Source organism: Euwallacea fornicatus, chromosome 5, assembly GCF_040115645.1.
Source record: "Euwallacea fornicatus isolate EFF26 chromosome 5, ASM4011564v1, whole genome shotgun sequence".
Classification (NCBI taxonomy): domain Eukaryota; kingdom Metazoa; phylum Arthropoda; class Insecta; order Coleoptera; family Curculionidae; genus Euwallacea; species Euwallacea fornicatus.
Window position 1 is genome coordinate 3886092 of NC_089545.1, and position 20548 is coordinate 3906639.

The window sequence follows — 20548 nt, forward strand, 5'->3', positions numbered from 1 at the left end:
ATCTTGCCTGATTGGAAGCATGAAATGGCAGTCGGTTGCGGAATGTTCAATTGGCGCCGCGTGTCTGGGTGAGCGGTTTATTACAAGCAATGTGCCTATTTAAGCTGATGTGAGATGGAGCGGTTATTAAAGGGAGCCATCAATGGGTAATAAAGGCACGTTCCAGCGGCTATTATTTCATTAATTTGAGGAAATTGCTGCATAAGCAAAATAATTTAGGTGTACTTGTGCGAATCACCAGATACTATTATAACACCTAGACCGCACAAAGCTCGGCGGAGGTTCAACGAAAATGATCAAAATCGTTTTTCTGACCTGAATTCTATAATATAAAAGCATACTAGAGAATTGTCTTTTTTTCCACGGGCATGTGCAAAACATCGCTCTCTCACACCCAATGCACACGTTCCGGTACACGACAACCGAACACCGAACTTTTGTGTGAAGTTCTCTGTAAAGCTTCGGCCATGAGACTATGCTGGACTTATCGGCAGGTAAAATTTCTACAATGTGCTCCCAATTTGCTGACAGGTCCGGTCGATCAAAACTGTGCTATTCAGCAAAGTTCATAACGGACATACAGTAGAAAGAAAAACGAAAAAAGAATACCACCGTAATACCCCTGTCAGTTCAATGTTGTAATATTCATTTTGAAGTGTTTCGACCATGCGTCCCAATATGAATAAACAATATACCGACCGACCTACCGGATAGAGTTGATTCATATTTTGTTCAGATCACGGTGTGATCAAAGACTGGTTACGGTCAAGTCAATCGTTTGAACATTGATTTTGCATTGTTTATTCACATTAGCACGCATTGTCACATCACGATGTTATACTATTAGACCTGGCCGATAATGTGAATCGTGTTGAAATAACAAACAAAAAATATATATAAAAGCACGTAAATTTTATTTGAAGCTTTTTCCCAAAAAATCCTTAATTTTTCAGATATAGTGCTATCTCAAGTTAAAGGCACCATCCGCATAGAAGATTCCATAACTTTCCTGGAAATATGCGAACATTAAGGTCCCAGATTCTTCAACCAGAGTGTATAAAAATAAGCAATAAATCACACGTCGAGCTAGCGCCACAATACACCCCTTTTTCTCCTCTGATTTTGCGTGCGCCAGCCGCTTGTCATAACACTGCACTCCCAAGGCTGTTGATCCCAAACAGACACACTATCTTGTTAACCAATCCATACGAAGGACGTTCCTCTTTAAGGGTCAGCTGGATCTTTAAACCACGTAATTATTTTTCTTCAAACCCGTGTAAAGGCTCTCACCATTTTAACTCAGTTTGGACGTTATCCCACCTTCGTCCGCGAACTTTATAACCACACAAACTTGTCTTCCTAAAAATCGGAAGTGGTAACTAACAAATCATATCTTGCCTTGACCTTCCTATGATATAAACAGTAGCTTCGTAGACGGAATCTGGATACGCCATCAAAACCCAGCGTATGTATTGGTTACCATGATTTTGGTCTACGACCGTCTTTGGCAGACAGTGTTTCTCGGTGCGATTATAGCTCTTCACCGTCCTTCCCGACTGTGGATGCAAATAAGTAATTCCTGTCTCTCGAATTCCAAAGATCTCCATAAACTACTGGAACTGCCAACTCGAAGTTATGGTATTTTCTCTGCCTCCAGTACTCTTTAACATTTTCGTGCTGGTTCTACTTATGAACAAGTTCTGCATCCAAACCGTAATATTGAATTTTCGCAAATGCTTCATGATTTGCATTTATGATGAATACGCGTAAATGGTAAGACGAATTCCAAATTCACCGTTCATTGAAATTGGCATCTGATGGTCAGCATATTTTTATAGGGACACGCAGGGTATGCAATAGAACTACCCACGCATTATTTATAGATTTCTTATTATCCTGTATATTTAATGAAAACTCATCCGACTAAAGATATAAAACTTTCCATGTTACATCCTTAAAGACCAAATTACGAACACACCGACAGCTTAATTTGTACAGAGTAGAAATGATCTAAGGCAGTCACACGTAGCTTTCAATTTCTAAGGTGGATAAACTTAACAAGACATTCAGAACTGAACCCTTAAGTTAAATTTTTTATAACTGTGGTTGGAGAACCATTAGAAAAATTGTGGATAAAATTAGAGGGTATTTTAACATCATTTACACTTCAGATATTCGCTAATCTTTTATCTCTATTCAAAAATTATGTCCGTTATTATCAATATTGACATGCACGACAGAAATGAAAACTGAAGAAGAGATGAAGAAAAGTGATTCGTTGTGTTCCGGGACTTTGACGAGGGCATGAGGTATTTGCCCTATTAAACGCTTCAAACCAGATCATATAACAACTGCATTAATATGATTAGCTTATATTAAAGCTACTGATCAGTATGCTAATTGAAGAAGAAATGGGACTGGAATCGAACTTAGGAACACAATTCTTAGAATTTTTTTTTAATAAGGAAAAATTTTAAATACACCTTCTCGAGCGGTTAAAAGGCCATTGTCCTTTCATATTAGATAATACTGGAAGCTCTAAGTCACTTACCAAATTGTCCGAATCTCGCCGTGAATTGCATTTTTCGGGATCATCTTCGGTGCCCTCGTCTCTACTCTCAGCCTGGCCCATAGCGACGGGGGCGCATCAGCAAAAGCTCAAAGCAGCCCCTTTTCGTACGACATGGGGTCACTCACACAACACCACTCAGGCCGATCGTTCCAGCTGGAGGGTCGGGCACCCGAATAGGAGACGGCGTGCTTTCGGCCGCGCCGTTAGGTTGCCATGGTTACAGACCGTGACGTCAACTGCGGCGTCGCGTCGCGCCGGGTGAAGAAGTGGCGGCACTGTCATTGTTCGGAGCCTGGGGGCGAATTTCACGCCGTGCCCAAAGGGTTGTTTTTGCGAATCATTTCTCGAGGGTCGACGCGAAGGATGTCCCCTAAAACATTACCGCTATGAAGATCGGAATATAATTTCTTAATTCAATGCAATACATATTTTTCTTATACAATTTTTTGGGAATAATGCTTCATAAACTAGTAAAGGTTTTTAGAACGATAGAATAGTACAGGGTGTGGTGAAGAATACAAAAGTTGACAGTGACAGAAAAACTGTCGCCATTTTAGTTTGGTAGAGGCAGGGTTTCTATTTTTAAAAAATTCTGTATTTTTGAATCCTCCCGTATTTCGTTCATCTTTCAAGAAAACTTCGAGAAACTAAAAACTCTGATAGAGGATTCCATTAAAAAAATTCAAAAAAATACAAATATTTTTTTTAGAAAAAACCTGTCGCAACGAAACAAAAAATGCGAAAATGTTTTTATCATAAAAATCACAATATTGCAAATAACTCCAACTTCAGTAATAACTGAGATACTCTGTAACACTATCGAATTTAAGATATTCTGTACATTCTCAATTGAAACCAAATCTGATACTTCACCCTTTAGTGAGGCGAACAAAAATTCTTTGGTTAACGGTTAACGTTTCAGTGACAAATCTCTTTGAGCGTCTTTCTTTCACATGCAGTTCTTGTTATAGTTGTCAGAAATTTTATAAGAATTTTGGAAATAATCCAAATTGGTTTCAAAATGATAAGGTGTTGATGACAACATAATTTCGAAACGAAATTCATTGGCCCTAATTCCAGGTCAGGTTGGTTCAGGTTGATACACGTTAGAATTTTGCAACCACTTGTAATATGTAATAAATATGGAAAATACATTCATAATTGATTTTAATATTTGATACGCTTGATAAAAGTAGAATAATTATTATTTCCCGACAATTTGAAAAACTAACAATACATTTTGAAAGTGAGCATATAGAATGCGCTGTTGCCATTTTTAGGTTATGGCTTGAGCTTTCGAAATAGTTTTTTGTCATGTCAAAAGACTTTCAAAATTGACAAACTGCAGACCGCCCAAAAAAAGAAAAAATAAACAAAAATATATAATTATAGAATATTAATTAAAAAATTTTGATTAAACCAACAAATTCATGTGTGAATATTAAATATCATAATTAAATCTCATAGATACCATAATTAACGTCAGAAACAGAAAACAATTGTTAAAGAAATAATAAATCAGTGTGAACAAAAACATAAGAAATATGTGAACCTAGACATGAATAATTACAACATGAATTAAAATTCTTTTGTTATTTAAAAATGGACAAAGGCAAACGTAAGAAGGGCAAGGGTATGTACTGAAATATATTTATTACCAAATGCTATTTACTCCAACTACCTACATATGTCTTCCAAATACTAACTCTGATTACTTCCCTGAAGAACCTCAAAGTGTCAGTTGTAATATATATTTAAATTTAAAGACAATACCAGAGTTAATATAGGATAGATTTATCTTGAGTAAATTTATAGTTACAAATATCTTTGTCATATTAATTTAATTTTTTCATTTTGCTTAGAACGGAGCTTAGATATTGGTAGAGCTCGGTCAGCCCTCAGTGTCTCCGAGATTGACTACTATTTAAGCTTGCCAGTGAGCTGCCCTACATCTCCAGCAGCTTCAACACTAACACTCACTCCAGGCCGACTTCGGAATATTGATGAAGATATGGAAAATTTAAGAGCCTCTAGGCAGGATAATCCATTTGTACAGGCAAGTACTGAAGACATATGTACTTAGACAATAAAAGAGACGTTAAGAATAGTACTGAATTTAAAAACCAGCCACTTCTTAAAGAATAGATGAGATAGATTAGATTTTCTAGTTTGTGAATTAGTTTCCCATTCAGATTACATTTATTAAGCACACTGTATATTTTTTTAGTTAATCATATGTAAATCTTTTCAAACTAAAAAGAAAATAAATTTGTACTCAAAACTCTTCTCTTATCAGGTTGCACCTTTATGTAATTCTAGTGAATCAAACAGTTAACTTTCCTATTTTAATCTAATTGTTTTCAGTAAAAATTGTATGTTTTCTTTGAATTTTAAATGTAATTTTAAAAAGCATTTTTTTTGTGTCAAATCCAGATAAAAAATTATTAATTTCAGAAAGTAATAGCAAGCAGGGAGAGTCTATTGGAATCAAGTCTTGATGAAGAATCTGATAACGCCACTTTAATGTCAAAGGTAAGGACTGTGACTTGTTTGATTATTTAAACAGGTTAATTTGGATGATAATTCCAAAAACATTACATGTAGGTTTTTTCATTATAAATAATAGAATAATTCCAATTTTAATACTTGCAAACGAATGTTTAGCAGACTTTATGGGAAATTTTTTAATGAAGTTATTTATTATAGGAAATATCCCATAGATTTCATCTTCCATTAAGTATTTATTTAATTTGTATTGAGGAAAACAAATAATGGTATAATATACATGAACTTGTTAAGTAATTTTTGGTAAATGGTTACCTTAGCCAAGGATGATAACAGAAATTCTTGATTGTCAGTTCTGCTCCCCCTAGATCACGCGATCTAAAACCTTTAAATTTATTTCTGTGGAAACACGTAAAGTTTCTGGTTTACGAAACCCCTGTGGGACAGAGCAGAACTTGACTTCAATTAGTGCGGCATATGAAGTCGTTCAAAATAATTATGAAACTTAACCAAGTTCGCAGAAACCATGTACGTCATTTAAACAGTTATAATACAGTTCAAGGACGATATTTTTAATAACATTTAAATGAAACGCATTGAAACTTGATGAAAACATATTTGCACATAACTGTCCTAAAGCATCATAAGGCAGTAACATCTTAAGGAGATATTTCTGAACATGGGTGCTTATACTAAAATATTTTATATTGTTACAGTTAATAATCCATAAAAGTTTGATTCCATAGTTTTGAATCACCCTACATATTCTGATTTAGGCAGTCAATTTTCTGACTACGCGCTGTGACCACCATGCAAGCATATTTATTTTTGGCCCCGTTATGAAATCTTGAAATATTGTAAAAAAAAATTGTTTGTTCCCTCAGGATATGTAAAATTCTATTTGAGGTTGATGTCAAATAGCGTGTTTGCTAAACCAATACAACGCAATGGCAAGGAACTATAAACCGTTTATTTCCAAGGAATTGCCCTTGGACTTGGACATAGACCCGTTGTCTTTACCTGAAGTACATGAGCACATGATTCGAAGCCCCCCGCCAACCTGCTGGCCTAGGTCGCCAAATTTCAGATTCTTTGACTTTCCATGTTCAAAAGATGAAATGCTTCAAGTAGAAGTTAACGTAAGTCTCAACAAAAAAATCTCTGTCTTTAATTTAATGTCAAGCATCCTACATTAGCAAGCCAAAGAGAAATCCAAGTCAACCGAAATCAAGCCAAAGCATTCCAGTTGGAATGACAGTAACGATACTTCGCTAAAATCCTTGAAAGCTCATTATTATCACGACAGATTCTCGTTACTGACCACGAGTTCTCTTAGAACTTCGGCTGAAGATAGTATTCGCTTAATGGGGGATGACTGAGTTATCAACATTATATTGATTTCGTAAGTAAGTCCAGAAGTAGGGTCGCCAATTTCAATTATTATTAAGAGGAATTTAATGCAATTTTGAAGATTAAAAAAAAAATTCAAAAAAGTGATCAACATATACAATTTTTAAAGTTGTGACCTTGGGACATAGTAGAGAACGACAGAATTTGAGGCAGTTTTGGCTGAAAGAACAACTGAATTCAATGAGACATAGCAAGCGCCGAAACTCATGCAGCTCAAAAAATTTAAATCAAGATTAACTGTAGAGTTATATTAATATACATGAATATTTTACTATGAATATGTGTCCCAAATTGGTTGATCGTCAAGCATAAAGGTATGTTTCTTTCAATTTTGGAGTTAAGTTTCTAGATTTTTCCATGGCATAGTCTGAAAAATTTTGTTTTCTTATGATCACTGTTCAGTTAAAACTTTAGAAGAGTGCTTTAGATATACGTAGAATGACTGATAACGCTGCTGATCAACGAATTTGGTATAAGTTGAAGAGTTTTAACCCATATTATTCAATTATATTAACCACACTATACTGATCTCCGAAAATGGGCTGTAAATAATTACGAATTTTTTGGTGTTCATTCCTTATATAGGTATAAAACTACTCTCGCTCCGTTCCAATTGCCTATGCAATGATTACGTGTTAGTTTCTTACTGTATTCGTCAATTTGTCGGCAGCTTTTATCGCCTTAAAGTGTTGTAGATGCTGTGAATTGCATGCCATTGCTTAACCTTAATATAACGATGTACTGAAATGATTATTTTTCCGGATTTGAAACAGGGTTTACATTTATTTAGTGTTATTTGAGGATATACTTTATGAATAGGTATTTGGAAAGTATATAAGTTAAGTTGTTAGAGTTGTTTATAGGTAAAATGTATCCGGTGGCTAATTTAGGCGTTGACTTTTTATTCACGGAGTTATTGCCTTTGTTTAAAATGACTATTTTTGAAATATTTAAAATATTAAAATCGGTATTCGATTCTAATTAATTTCGAGATTTATATGGGAATCTTAGAAGTGATAGGTAGATAGCTAAAATTACCAATTATTAATCTCGCCTCTAAAAACTGGAACTAAAACAACATTAGAAACATCATTTTCGGCATGTCTAAATACTCATGTATTCTTGATTTCTTCAAACCTAGAAGCGCCAATTACTTTTAATATTGCTGGACCTGAAATTAAAATGATTATAATATACTGTGACCTCTATTTAATATTTGTGTATAATAACCTTTAAAGCATTTATGCCTCAAAAAACACCTGTCAGCCCGTCGCATTTACATCTGTATTACAGAGGGTGTTTCTTAAACAATTTGCAACTAAAAGGAACAAATGTTAAAATTTAATGTTGCCATAAACTGTTGGTTATTGATTCAATAGGCAAAGAATTCCACGATGAGATATATTAAATCTAAAATTTTAATTTTAAAAGCTGAAGTGGAGTTATGAAATATTAATTGCATAAAAAGTCATTCATTTAACTTATCTTAATTTTTGAGGTTCTCATATGATTTCAAACTTTTGTTATTTAATTTTTACTTAAAAATAATTTGTATATTTGGCGCTGAAGTGGCCCAATGGAAATATTCTGAAAATTCTTTTTGCGAATCCATTACTTTGTCAACGGGTTAAATAAAGTTTTCAATAAAAGTTTAACGTTCCACTACGCTCGGCTTCGCGTCCTGTGTACACATTGTATGTACACCACAAATACGGAAAGTGATATTTTCCCATTTGTTAATATTTAAAAATAAGTTAGTATAATTTCGAGAAGACATATTATTTAAACACAATCCGGAATGAAGATGAATGCAATAATAAATTTGATAAATTACATGTTATAACTCAAATTGTCAAAACATTATATTTTTATTTAGACCTCTTGAGACCATTTCGCCAACATTTAAACTGTAACTCAACTATTGGTCCAACGGTAAATTAATTAAATTATGGAATTGAAGGATCACCTCAAATATGGGTGATAAGCTAAGGAAGTGATTTCTAGTCATGGGTTAGCGTTTCTTTAGATTATAGTTTGTTAATTTAGTATTCCTGACTTACATTCCTAAATGTACTATGATATTTTCAATTTATAACAGTACCATCTAGTACATTTTTCTACGGTAATTTAAGAATAAATGTTGCAATTTATTAAATCATTCTATATATTTCTAGCATTAAGGGTTAGAAATGAATTTATGTATGTTTGGGGTCCAATCATGAAATTTTTTTCCAATTTAACGTTTAAAAAGGTTGTTAATTTAATAAAATCGATTATTATGAAAATTTAACTACCTAGCAATCATCGGTGTGTGAAGTTTAAAGTATTTAGAAATTTGTAGATCAATATTTATATTCTTTATTGAAATATTATGTATGTTGCAAATTGAGTATGTAGACTTCTAAATGTGAAATTCCAAAGATTACTAATAAAAAAAAGACTTAGCCATACCAATCCTATGTTATGTATCTAGTTGACTATGTTTAGATAGAGATATTTAGAGTTAAATCGAATAAAAAATAAGAGACGTGTGACGAATCGCTACGAATTTCATTGGACACTAAGTATCTATTAAAATTTTCTGCCATAATAACAATTCGACATTGTCAATCATCTTATGTTTTTGCTGCTATGTCAGTTGGCGTTTAGAATGGTTTCGATCTTTGTTAATTATATGAAGAAATGATAATAACAGGCAGAGTGCGATACGTTACATAACGAATTCGGATTGACGTGGTATGGTGTGTGTACGCACTCAACGTGGCACTACATACTTTAGATTAATATCGCAGCAAAGTTCTTATTGGACAAACAAACTAAAACTAAGCGGTGGTACTGGAGACAAGCTTCAAATCAGTTTAACTAATAATTAACATTTTAACGCACTCAAGCACGACATGTACTAAATTGATGTCTTATTATCAAGCATATTGTAATTTTCTTTCTTATAAAGAAACTATGAATCGTTTCAGATTATTGAGACTGGATTTAAACGATCTTTATTATGCATATTATTAAATATTTCAACAATTCAAGGACAATTGAAATTATAAATCTCAAAATTTATTGTTCGTTCAAATTAGGCTGACGTAGATAGTATTTGATGACTATTGATGTTACGAGTGCGCACTTTTTGAATGACTGAATTCGCCATTATTTCACTGTCTCCGTGCCATTATGAAATTTTGTAAATATATAAACGTAACATTTGGCGGCATTATTTTGCAGCTTTCGGACGCCCGCGTTCGTCGTAACTTTTGTCTGGCAAGTATAGTAATCATACAATTATTCCCAATTTTCTCCAATAATCAAGTGTTGAGGAAAAAAATACTTTATTTTTTATTAGTAATATTAGCTCACAAGAGCCACGTTTCTAGTTACATGTTAATTAAATTAAGCGCCAGATGAAATGGGACAATCGTTCTTTTCGTGCTTGCTTTACTATCACACTGGAGCAAAAACGAATTAATAATTTAGTTGTTCCTATATTTTTAATTGATGGTTCCTATTGTTTGTTAATTCTTTATGCCGTTAAACACCTAAGTCACTTCAAGCAAGTTTTTGTCATTTTTTTTGTTGTAGATGTGACGTTAACAGTTAATTCACATAACATTTGTTATGCTATTGTTTAATTTTTAACAACTCCTGAATTCACGTTTAAGTTAATTAAGATAAACGAATTTAATATCCTTTTTGTGTGCTTAACCCAATGTAAATTTGGTTTCATGTTTCATAAGAATCTGTAGTCAGACTAAGAAAATTTGTATCAACAAATTGAGATTCAAGTCCTTTCTCTTTGTTTGTCTGTTAATTTATAAGTTAAGTACTTATCCGTTCCTTTATGAGATTTTTTAAAATTAGTTTATAAATATTTACTTAAATTATAAATATAAAATTAATCTAATACAACGTGTATTTTGCTTTATTTATATGAATTCCCGTGACTCTTTCTAATGATTCATGCCGCACTTTAATACTGATCTTGGCCCTGTTGCATGTGTTATATCTATCTCATGCGTCTTCGGTAAGCAGCGAGCCATAAGACAACAACACTACATTAATCATAGAAAAATGACTCTCTGCAGGTGCCATGAAAACTTCTTCAAATAAATAATCGGGGAAGTGCATAAATAATATTTATTTAATTCAATAAATTTCACAATACAATTAAAGGAGATAATCCAAAAAATCTACTTAAATTTATACGTCGACAACACAATCATTGCAATGATTCAGCTGAAAACGTTTAACCACATAAGTATATTTCTTATTCCAATAGCCTATGTCGTAATAACTTCACTTACACATAAAACTTTCCTTATTTTAAGGAACATTAACACTTATAACCCTGCCGAACTTCGGTGTTAATTTGGAAGCTTACAAAATTACAACTTAAACTAAAAATTGCGAAATCGAAACATCATTTTGTAGGCATATAACCAAGAAAAAAATTAACGATACTCACTCTTTTTACCTTTACGGGGTCAAAAATTGCGATGGGTTAAGAGGTGTTATGCATAAAATTATTATGATGTAATATTTATTATGCGTCTATATTAGAAAAATATTGTTAAAAACAACATTTTTCTCAATTTGGTGGAGTAAATTAAATGCTTTTATAGCAACAAATAAATTGTGGGCAGAATTACCACCATTTTGCTGTTTATAAAAAAAAATCTGTAAGAGATATCAGATTATCTTAGAAAATAATTTTGATTAAACTATTATTTTAAAATGAAGAGAAACAGTTAATCTCAACTCAGTTAGCACTTCCGCCGACTTTAACACGAGCTGTCAAAATTGTAATTATTCAATATGGGCGCTTGAGCTACATACAAGTCACTTGTTTGGGTGCAGCTAGCCATTATATGAGGTTGGCAGATTGATCGCTTAGGAATCGCAAAGAACTTTAATAAAATCCGGTACTAGCACTACCAGCAAAACAAAACATTTGTGATATTTAAATGTTATTTATTTCTTTTTTTGTTTTACTATTTCATTGAGAGTTTTCAAGCGATAAGTCGTAATCACAAACAAAACAAATGTTGGATAAAAGATTCAAACAACCTATAAAATCTTTCAAAGATCGGCTTTCATGTGCCATACGTCTATTGGGTTTTAAAAGACGGTTTGGCAAAGTATTGACTAAAAAGGACAGCGATCTAGTAGCGCTACAACTTGTTAACTTCCACCATTGACATTCAACTCTGACAGCGACTTATAACTTGTGTTTTCACCAACTCATATGGCTGCAGAATGGGTTAGGATAGGTGGTGAGTGGTCATGTTGCTGCACGATATATAGATATGTTTCAAATGATGACCCTACAACAACATGCGGGCTCCACAAAATTTTCAGAACTAGCCTTTAGGAATCAAATTTCCTTTGAGAAAGTTAAGATTCTTGTGATGTATTGTCAACAACAATAATGAAATTCGAATCATCCTAATGTGTATAGGTAAATCAAATATCAAAATAATTAAAGGAACCCATTGCAAGACTGGACCTATTCACACACGTATCACCTTCGACGTACAAACCAGACGAACTAAATCCAAATTTAGGCCAATAAATAATTGAAAATACAAGCTATACAAGAAACGCGAACTTACACATACCATTCCCTATCTGTATTGTGGTTTCGCAGATAATCACCAACTTAGTGTAAGAACTTATTGTGTTAAACTTACTAGAGGAAAAAATATATGCAACATATCATTAATGCGCCGCTCTTAACAAATCCAACACGCAAAATATACAAATGTTAAGTGACAACGCTCTTAGATCCTAAAAATGTCATCCATATTAGATCGCAGGACATGAGCTTGCTAATTAATTGCTAGCAGGGTGAACTAATTAGCAAGAGATTCCCCTGCGAACGCGTAACTTTTGTGCCCAACATTAACATCTAAATTATTTTCTCGTAGATTTCCTTACACTTCTAGTTGTCGTTTTGGCCGTTGAACTACTCGAGTTCGCTTTCGGCAGGGCCGTTTTTTGTACAGAGCTCGGGGTTTTGTTTCCCGATTTTCCATCTATAAAAACAACTTTCTTAGTAATACACCTAGAAAAAAACGTGTGAATATGTAGTTTTTGTTGAGATGAATCATTCTAATTGGGATCACCTAAAGTTTACAGTAGTTAATGATTATATTCCTATGAAAACAAAAAAGGATGATACTGTGATGAAAATTACAACATGATATTAGGTACGAATTTCATTAATTTTTTTTTGGCAGAATTAGGTGAGTGTTTTCCAAAACACTTAATCTGATTTTTTGATAAAGCAATTATATCTCTCCTATGTGGTTGTAATGTAAACATATTATTACATGTATTGAGTGAATTGTATTAAAAGCTTTAACAGTAATTTACACTTGAAAAGTTTAACTTTATTTTCCTGTTTTTTACATATATATAAAAAATAGGAACTTCTGTTGTATATCATTCGCTTTTGACATCGAATTGGAATTTAAAATTCTCCTAGAGACCACGATTAGCTTAAATCCTCGACATAAACGTCTAGATTTTCATTATTACCTTGCTAGTATCCACTTATTTTGCCATTAAGCAAGTTATTCCTGATATGTGACAATGAATTTAACATTGTACTACCAGAGTCCCAGTTATTAAGGTAGTGTTAAAAGTATTGATTTAAATATGTACTATGTGAATAGTTTGAAATCCAACCAATGTTTCTTGAAAATATGGCGATTGCCACTTTTCCCGTATTCACCACATGTACAAAAATAACATCATACACAATGGATATTTGGGCATGTTATTTAACTAAATTTGCCTATCTGGAAAAAGCACCTTTAGTTGCAAATATTTTAATAATAAAATTCTATAATATAAAAATATATTTCGAGCCATGATTATATCGCCGTCAACCGCCAATACATGTAATAAATACGTCTGAAAGATATAACACGTATAGAAAACGTGAATCATCCTGTGTAAAAACCTTTACTATTTGTGTCTCTCAAATCCTCATACCAAATCAATGGTGATCCCGTCTACGCACGATCACACAACACAGACGCACGCCAAAAAAATGAATGACATGCTATGAAAAAGAAAATAAAGAAAAACCTACTTTTAGAGTTATTTTTGGCGGCCGCCGATTTGGCCACCACGGTGGTCTTTCGACCTATTCGCGCTAACACCTTCGCCTTTTTCTGATCTACCATAGGACTAGATTTCGTGGCTGCCTTGTTATTGTTGAACTTACTGGTAGTTTTACTGAAAAAAAAACTAAATTTTTCAACATATAATTTAAAATTTCTGCCAAATAAAAAAATTACATGAAATTTCTAAGTTTAAAAAAAAAAAAGATGAGCTCTTCTCGGTAAGTTACCTGGACTTGGCAGAACCCGCAACCACTTCTTTCGTAACATTTTTTTTAGTAACGATGGCAGATCTTCTCGTCGGCGCTTTTCTCGCCGCTGTTTTCCCTGGGGATGGCTCTACTTTCCGCACTTTCGCAGCCTCTGCATTTTTTTTAGTGGCAGCTCCTGCCGAGCTTCTGGAAGGAGGAGCCCTGCGCGGTCTTTTCCTCGCTTTCCTCTTCTTTAGCTGGTCTTCAACGCGGTATAACGACAAATCAACTGAAACTTGTATATTATAAGGTGAGTTCTTTTCAGTTACTCGTCCACTTACGCCCATCTGGATGCTCTTCTGTTAGTGAGGGGGATTGAACTTCCTCTCCCTTTTCCACAGCTAAAGATCTATTAAGAATACTTTCCGTTCGGGTTTTTTCGGATATGGGTAGCAAATATTTGCCTTTTTCGGCTCTGCTCAAGCTGAGATTTGTTAGTATACAATCAAAATCTGCAATAATTTTTTTATCAAAATGAAGCATTTGTAGAATATTTAGGAAAGTTACCTATCAAATCGTAAAAATCTGGGGTATATATTTCTCCCTTCTCTCGATTTTCTGTTTGTGACAACCACCTTATTCTAATTTTTGAAGAAGATTTGTAGATATTTTGAATTGCTTGACACAGGTAAAATCCCCCTTCTGCATTTCTGACCGCCAAAAATTCATTTCTGAAAAAGAATATTGCATTGATTTCAAGTGAATCCTCTGTATATTTCACGAAAAAAGAATTCTTAGACATGTGCTCTAACAGGCGTTCATAAGACAATAAAAAAATATATGTACTTGTAAAATACAATCAGCCGATCATCACCGCTCTTTGGAGTGCTCGTACTAATCTTCGATACCAACTCCACCTCCGGTAAGGGGCTCTGATAATGTTGAGTCCTGACTCGTTGGCGCTTTGCTGCCGCCGATGAAGTAGATGGAGTGCTAATCAACACGGGTCGCTCTGCATCTTGAGCAGATTTTGTTTTACGCGAACTACTTTTAGTGGGTGTTTTTGGTTCGGGTGTTTCCTTTTTGTTCGTCGTCGTGTCGTCTTTTGGCGTTTCCTAAAGAAATCCAATGATATTGTTAACTAGAGACCGATTGCTATTATCGGTGTCAAAGCAAAGCATGTTTATAGTTGCCGATATACCATTTCTGTTAAAATTAACATACCACAAAAATTTTGCTCAATATCAAAGCCAATTTTCTCATAGGCCAGTAACTCGATTTTATTGAACATATAAATGTGTTTTTAGTTAAAACTTTTTTAAGAATCACACTAAATTTTTATAAAAAATCAAGTCAATTTTAGTTCAGTGAATATACAAAGTGTTTGCTGTAACAATTTTAAGTAAAATTTTCTCACAAACTATGAAAGAAGAAATCTGTTGCAAAAACTGAGACAATTGTTACACGAAATTTGTTTCCGCATAATTTTCCTGTACATCTACAAAATTCAAATAAAAACGTATATTGACTTTCTTCGTTTACTATGTAATACGCTATAACATAGTGACAATTCCATGCAAGGTCATAGTTAATTAAATATGTAAAATGTTGATGTTTGGTTGTTTACAGAAATGTTTCAGTATCGGCCAATAGTATCGATTACCAGTATCAGCTACAAAACATCGGTCGATCTCTAATAGCGACAAACAAATAAATTAAAAAACTATACGAACAAATAGTTTCTCGAAAAAGGTCTCTTAAAAACCCGGAGATGTAAACATACCATAGTAGTTGGAGTTTTAACTGCAACTTTTTCTGGTGTTGGAACGATTTTCTCGACCTTTGATTGATCGGGCTTAGGCGATTCTTCGGGTTTAGCCGTTTGTACTTCTGGTTTTGATACCTGCACATGCAAATATTACTTGTAGATAATTTTCCAAACGTCTTATGATTCTGCCAAAATTCTAAACATTTACAAAAAGTTATTTTAGGGAGAACTCTAATGAAAAAGCTTGCTTATGAAAAACATTTTTATGAAATGATATAGCTGTTAAAGTATTTTACCTAAATTTGCATGTCCATCCAGTACACATAAATTCATAAATATACCGGAGGAAACACTCTAAATAAACTTACTTGTTTAGGAATCAGAGGTTTCGCCGGCTCAGGCTCGGCTCTCTTAACTGGAGTTGCGGCAGGTTCTTCACTTTTATCTTTTTCTGATGGAGAAGAAGGCAACACTGCTGGACCATCTAAGATTTTTTTTGGACTCTCTTGCACTGGCTGAGATTCAAAAATATGCAATATGACACAATATGAATTTTTCAAAATGAAACATAAATAATTTTATTCCAAAAAATAGAAAAATCATAAATTATTATATTTATTTGAAAATTTTTGATTGGCTAAATATTATAGTTATTTACGTAAGCAATTTACCTTTGATTCTATCGTCGGAGGTGTAATTTTTGCAACAACAGCATCGATACTACCACTCTTTGGGGGAGTTGATACTACGGGACTTTTATGCGACCTATTTTCAGTTAAAGGAGCAGCAGCATCTACATTTTTGTGTGGCTGTAGATTTTGTGCTGTCTAAATTTATAAACGTTTTTCAAACTTGCTAAAAATCATGTTTACTGCAAGGCGCATCTTACCTGTGACTGTGTTGGCGTCGCGGGCGGTGTAGATTTCTCTTTAGCTGCAATGGGATAGACACTAGGTGCAGACAAAGGTTCTGAAGTGCCATTTGTTTGCGACTTTTCTGATATGGTCTGTTCCTGAGTGACAGAATAATCACGAGCTGCCAAATTGGCAACAGGTTGCACTGGCGGAGGATGAGGTTGGCTGGTAGTAACCGGGGCAATCTAGGAAAGTTCAGTTTTGCCACAAAGTACTAATGATAAAAAAATCTCGACTCACATTGCTTTTTTGAATTCCTGAGGGTTGTTCTGGATTCGCATGACCACTTGTCGAACTTGTTGACACGGTCAAAGAAGAGAAATGATGCTGATTGGGGAAATTATGTGTAGTATTTGTACTTGTGTGTATAGTAGACTGTAAAATAACGCAATGTGAAAATTTTTCTCAAGTTTTATAATTAAACTAATAGAATTTAAAAATGCATAAAGAAAATTTGTGGTTTAAATTTAAAGATAAATATCTCTGAAAATTAATGAGATACCTAAATCCGTTTTGAAGTGTATTAGGGTTTATTGCAGGGTATAAGCAGGCTAAGATTGGTTTGTAAAACAACCCAATATTTTTAAAATACAGGGTAATAGATAAAATAATGCTGATTTCTCTTTAATACACTTTTTTCTAAGTTTAAAAGAAGCAGTGGCGATAAATTGGTACAACTTGCTAATACCTTTAAATACAGTCTCTCTAGAGAGGAAGCGAGCTTATCTTGACTTCATCCCCTTTCAAAATAGTAAATTGTATGACTGACCCCCCCGATTCGCAGAGCGCAGTTGATTTCACCATTCCATCGAGAGGCATTCATAACCAACCATTATTTTACGTTTCGTATCATAGGACAAACAAAAGTTTGGTCTGTGAAACACGTTTTGACTAATTGCTAGACGAAAGCAGGTAACAACATCTGAATGAGCATTTTTCCGGCAAACTCGATTTTCTGAGAATCTTTTTCAAATTTATGAAAATATATTGCTGAAAAACCCTAGTAATTATTTTTTAAAACTGAGCATACATACAGAGATATTTATCTTCAAATACGAAATACAAATACTCTTCATGTCTTTCGAAGGTCGAGAAATTAATACAATAAAAATTTACCAAATTCTGTGGCAAATGAGTTTGCGGGCTAAGTGACGTCGAATTGCTTTGAGGATGCATAGTCTTTATGCCCTGACTAATAGGCGTTGTACTTGGAGATACAAGATCCATAGGAACACCAAATATCTTTCACTTTTCTCCGAAGTTGAACGGCAACTGCAAGCAAGTTTAGACAAAATGACTTTTACTTTTGAATTTAAAAAATATATGAATATGAATGTGACTAACTTTCACAAAACCATCCATTCCAGAGGAAATAAGAAATTCAGAAGCAATTTGTATAAACTTCGTGATATCTAAACCCAGCTGGACTTTATTTGTAGGATTAAATAAAAAAAAGATTCATCTAAATACTGAATATATGGTCAAAATTGTCCGATAATTAATACATTCAAGAGGAATTGGAATAGGTTATGGAATGGTTATATTTTCAATGTTTCTTTGAAAGATGCCTTAAACCAATTTTTAAATTAAACTAATGTTGATCATGTATTTTAACGAGATTTGATAAAGGTAGAGTGTGTTTTTGTTTGTTTGTAAGGTACGTACGTGAGTTGAAAGTGTATTTTATAGACATTATGGTTTAATTTAAGACAACTATGTACTTATTTACAAATGCGTACATATGGTATATTTCTGAATAAATAATTAAATAATATTAAGAGTTTTCGAACGGAGAGGGGGAGAAAGAGTAATAACTCCAGCATCAAAACGGACTGGCGCTGAAAAGTAACTGAGGGGTTTATGTGTTTTTTCTTTGCGAGATAAAGTTCAACCCAAACGTTTGTGGTAAATGACGGTATGAAGTAAGAACGCGTTAATAACCCGCGCTGTGGCTATTTGACCCTGGCAACTCAAGTAACTCGGTTCCGCGGGAACGTAACACCTCTCAACATTTCTCGCCCCCTGACACAAAATCTGAGTACTGCAAGGGACCCCAGGTCTCACTGCTGTTCTTGGGATAACCAAGGACGGCACCGACAACTCGCTGAGCTTATCCGAAATCACTCGCAACAAAACATATCGCATGTAATTAGGGTATTAAAGTGTACTATGTAGTTGAAAATCTATTTTCATTAATTGCGACAATCGTACTCCATATTAAGATTCACATTAGTCTATGCTACCTACCAACCCTTCAAAACACTCGAAAAATTACTCCCGCGAAATTAAGAAAACGGATGGACATTTTCCCGATTCCATGACCGAACCAGTGCAGCCGAGTTGCTGAGAGGCAAAGCGCAGTTCGCGTCAGCAAAATGTACAGAAATCGGCAAATAGGACTTAGGACAGGATCTTTTAAAACCAAATCTAATTTTTTGCTTCATTTCTACAATTGTCTATTTTATTTTTTGATTATGCTCAATTTAATTTTCTATCTATTTGCAATATCAGTTGGACTCAATAAAATGGCTGCAAGGCAGATATATTTGCAAATTTTCATTTTACAATTTCATTATTTAATGCGCCAAAAATTTCAAACTAAACTTTATTTCTTACAGAAACTTAAAAAAAATATATTTGCATTCAAGAAAATCAAGCTGATACTGGTGACCTAAAACCAAAATATATTTCCATTTGATATATTTTGTTAAAGAACATCATGAATTAATAAAAATGGATTTCAAATGCTTTGTTTTTTTTTCAAATAGCTCGAAAACTACTAAAAATGTTCTAATAATTTCTAATATACCCTAATGATATTTTACAAACTCTGACATTCCAATGGTAAGCTTGGAAATTATATCGGACATAATATCTTTTTTATGAATGTGAACCTCAAAAATTTAAGACACGACCAGTAAAGGCCTCACAGGTAAACACTGGGCTATGCAGACAAGAGGCATAACAACAAGGAACGTCTTTAAACCAAATTTTATAGAAACTTTCTTAATGTTTTAAAACCAGCAATTAACCTTTAGGTAAAAGGTGTCAAAAACTTCCAATCTAGTTATGACTCACTTACTATACAGCTAAATAATTTGAGGTTACTAAAATTTATTTGAGTAATTGACAGTAATATTCAAATTCAGTCTTACACTTATTTCAATTAGCTCTGTAATTGTAAACTAATAGAAAATAAGAAAATTTACTTAAAAAGAATGAGATGCGGCAGATTGATAGATTAAAGAAACAACGTAAAAAACTCTTACCAAGATATTACCTAGCGTATTACCCAGCCTAGCAGTATTATCACTAAGCAATATTGGCATGCAATACAATGTTCACACATATAAGCAACTGTGGAAAAGTTTGACTTTGCACTATTAACAAAGTAACTGAATTACTTTGGGAAATAATAAACTTGTTTATTATTGTTCATTTTCACAATTCGGATTAAGTAAAAAAACAGGTACGCGTACGAAACATGTAAATAGATTTTATGTGCCATAGGAAATGTAAACAATTTGTGGGACCCCACAGCAGGAAGCCACGCTACGAGCTCTTTCGGCCTCCCCGATTCCAGCTTTAGAAGTTTGTTTTCATCACTGCAAGCAAAGATACTCACCCACATCCCAAAATCTTCACTATTTTTTCTATAATTCTAAATTGTTCTATTCTATAACATTCTAGTCTAAAACAACATTCACGATTCATTTATGGCGTCCACTCACTTGACTCACTTGCTTGCCTATTCGAGCGCTGTTGCCGTCTGCATGGCTTGGCGCATATATTTCTGACTTGTCATCCAAAAGAATTTAAAACCCTTATTGGAATTTCAATCGGTTACCATTTTTTACGAATATATAAGGGAATCTGACTAATCTACAACTAGTTATCTGTAAATGAATGGACGAAAAAAATTGTTAAACAATTTACATGCTCGGCAATCTGCTTTATGGTCGCCGCTTTATGGGCAACAACGCTTAGAAAAAAGTTCTTGCAATGTTGCTAGTTGTCAGAATTTTGGTTAACCCGCATATTGTGTTATGAGTTTTAGC

General features: G+C 33.7%; 3 protein-coding genes across 12 annotated transcripts in view; 1 reads left to right on the top strand and 2 right to left on the bottom strand.

The window, feature by feature from the left end:
* LOC136339217 (monocarboxylate transporter 14) overlaps positions 1-2749 on the bottom strand; it is a 28374-nt gene extending 25625 nt beyond the window's left edge. The window contains exon 1 of the mRNA XM_066282276.1: positions 2552-2749. Coding sequence (XP_066138373.1) covers positions 2552-2632 — 81 coding nt within the window. The 5' untranslated portion in view covers positions 2633-2749. The remainder of the gene's footprint in view (positions 1-2551) is intronic.
* On the top strand, positions 19-10396 carry LOC136339222 (uncharacterized). Of its 5 annotated transcripts, none has more exons than XM_066282290.1 (6): positions 3583-4205; positions 4435-4632; positions 5031-5104; positions 6058-6216; positions 6274-6479; positions 6597-10396. In XM_066282290.1, the coding sequence occupies exons 1-5, from the start codon at positions 4175-4177 to the stop codon at positions 6454-6456; spliced, it is 645 nt and encodes a 214-aa protein (XP_066138387.1). In that variant the 5' UTR covers positions 3583-4174; the 3' UTR covers positions 6457-6479; positions 6597-10396. The 5 variants fall into 5 exon arrangements, 4 of the variants coding, with proteins under 4 accessions (XP_066138388.1, XP_066138389.1, XP_066138387.1 ...); XR_010732098.1 differs by having other exon boundaries at positions 3584-4205; positions 6274-7748; positions 7783-10396; XM_066282289.1 differs by having other exon boundaries at positions 3584-4205; positions 6274-6483.
* A 214-nt stretch (positions 10397-10610) lies between these two features.
* LOC136339218 (nucleolar protein dao-5-like) lies at positions 10611-20442 on the bottom strand. 6 transcript variants are annotated; one of them, XM_066282283.1, is made up of 13 exons: positions 20116-20442; positions 17607-17762; positions 16731-16817; positions 16466-16675; positions 16248-16403; positions 15945-16091; positions 15592-15711; positions 14655-14923; positions 14376-14539; positions 14150-14320; positions 13848-14097; positions 13587-13732; positions 10611-12522 (listed from the first exon to the last, which is right to left on the bottom strand). In XM_066282283.1, the coding sequence occupies exons 2-13, from the start codon at positions 17715-17717 to the stop codon at positions 12401-12403; spliced, it is 1953 nt and encodes a 650-aa protein (XP_066138380.1). In that variant the 5' UTR covers positions 17718-17762; positions 20116-20442; the 3' UTR covers positions 10611-12400. The 6 variants fall into 6 exon arrangements, with proteins under 6 accessions (XP_066138380.1, XP_066138378.1, XP_066138377.1 ...); XM_066282281.1 differs by having other exon boundaries at positions 16731-16865; positions 20231-20441; XM_066282280.1 differs by having other exon boundaries at positions 16731-16865; positions 20222-20441.
* Positions 20443-20548: the final 106 nt, after the last annotated feature.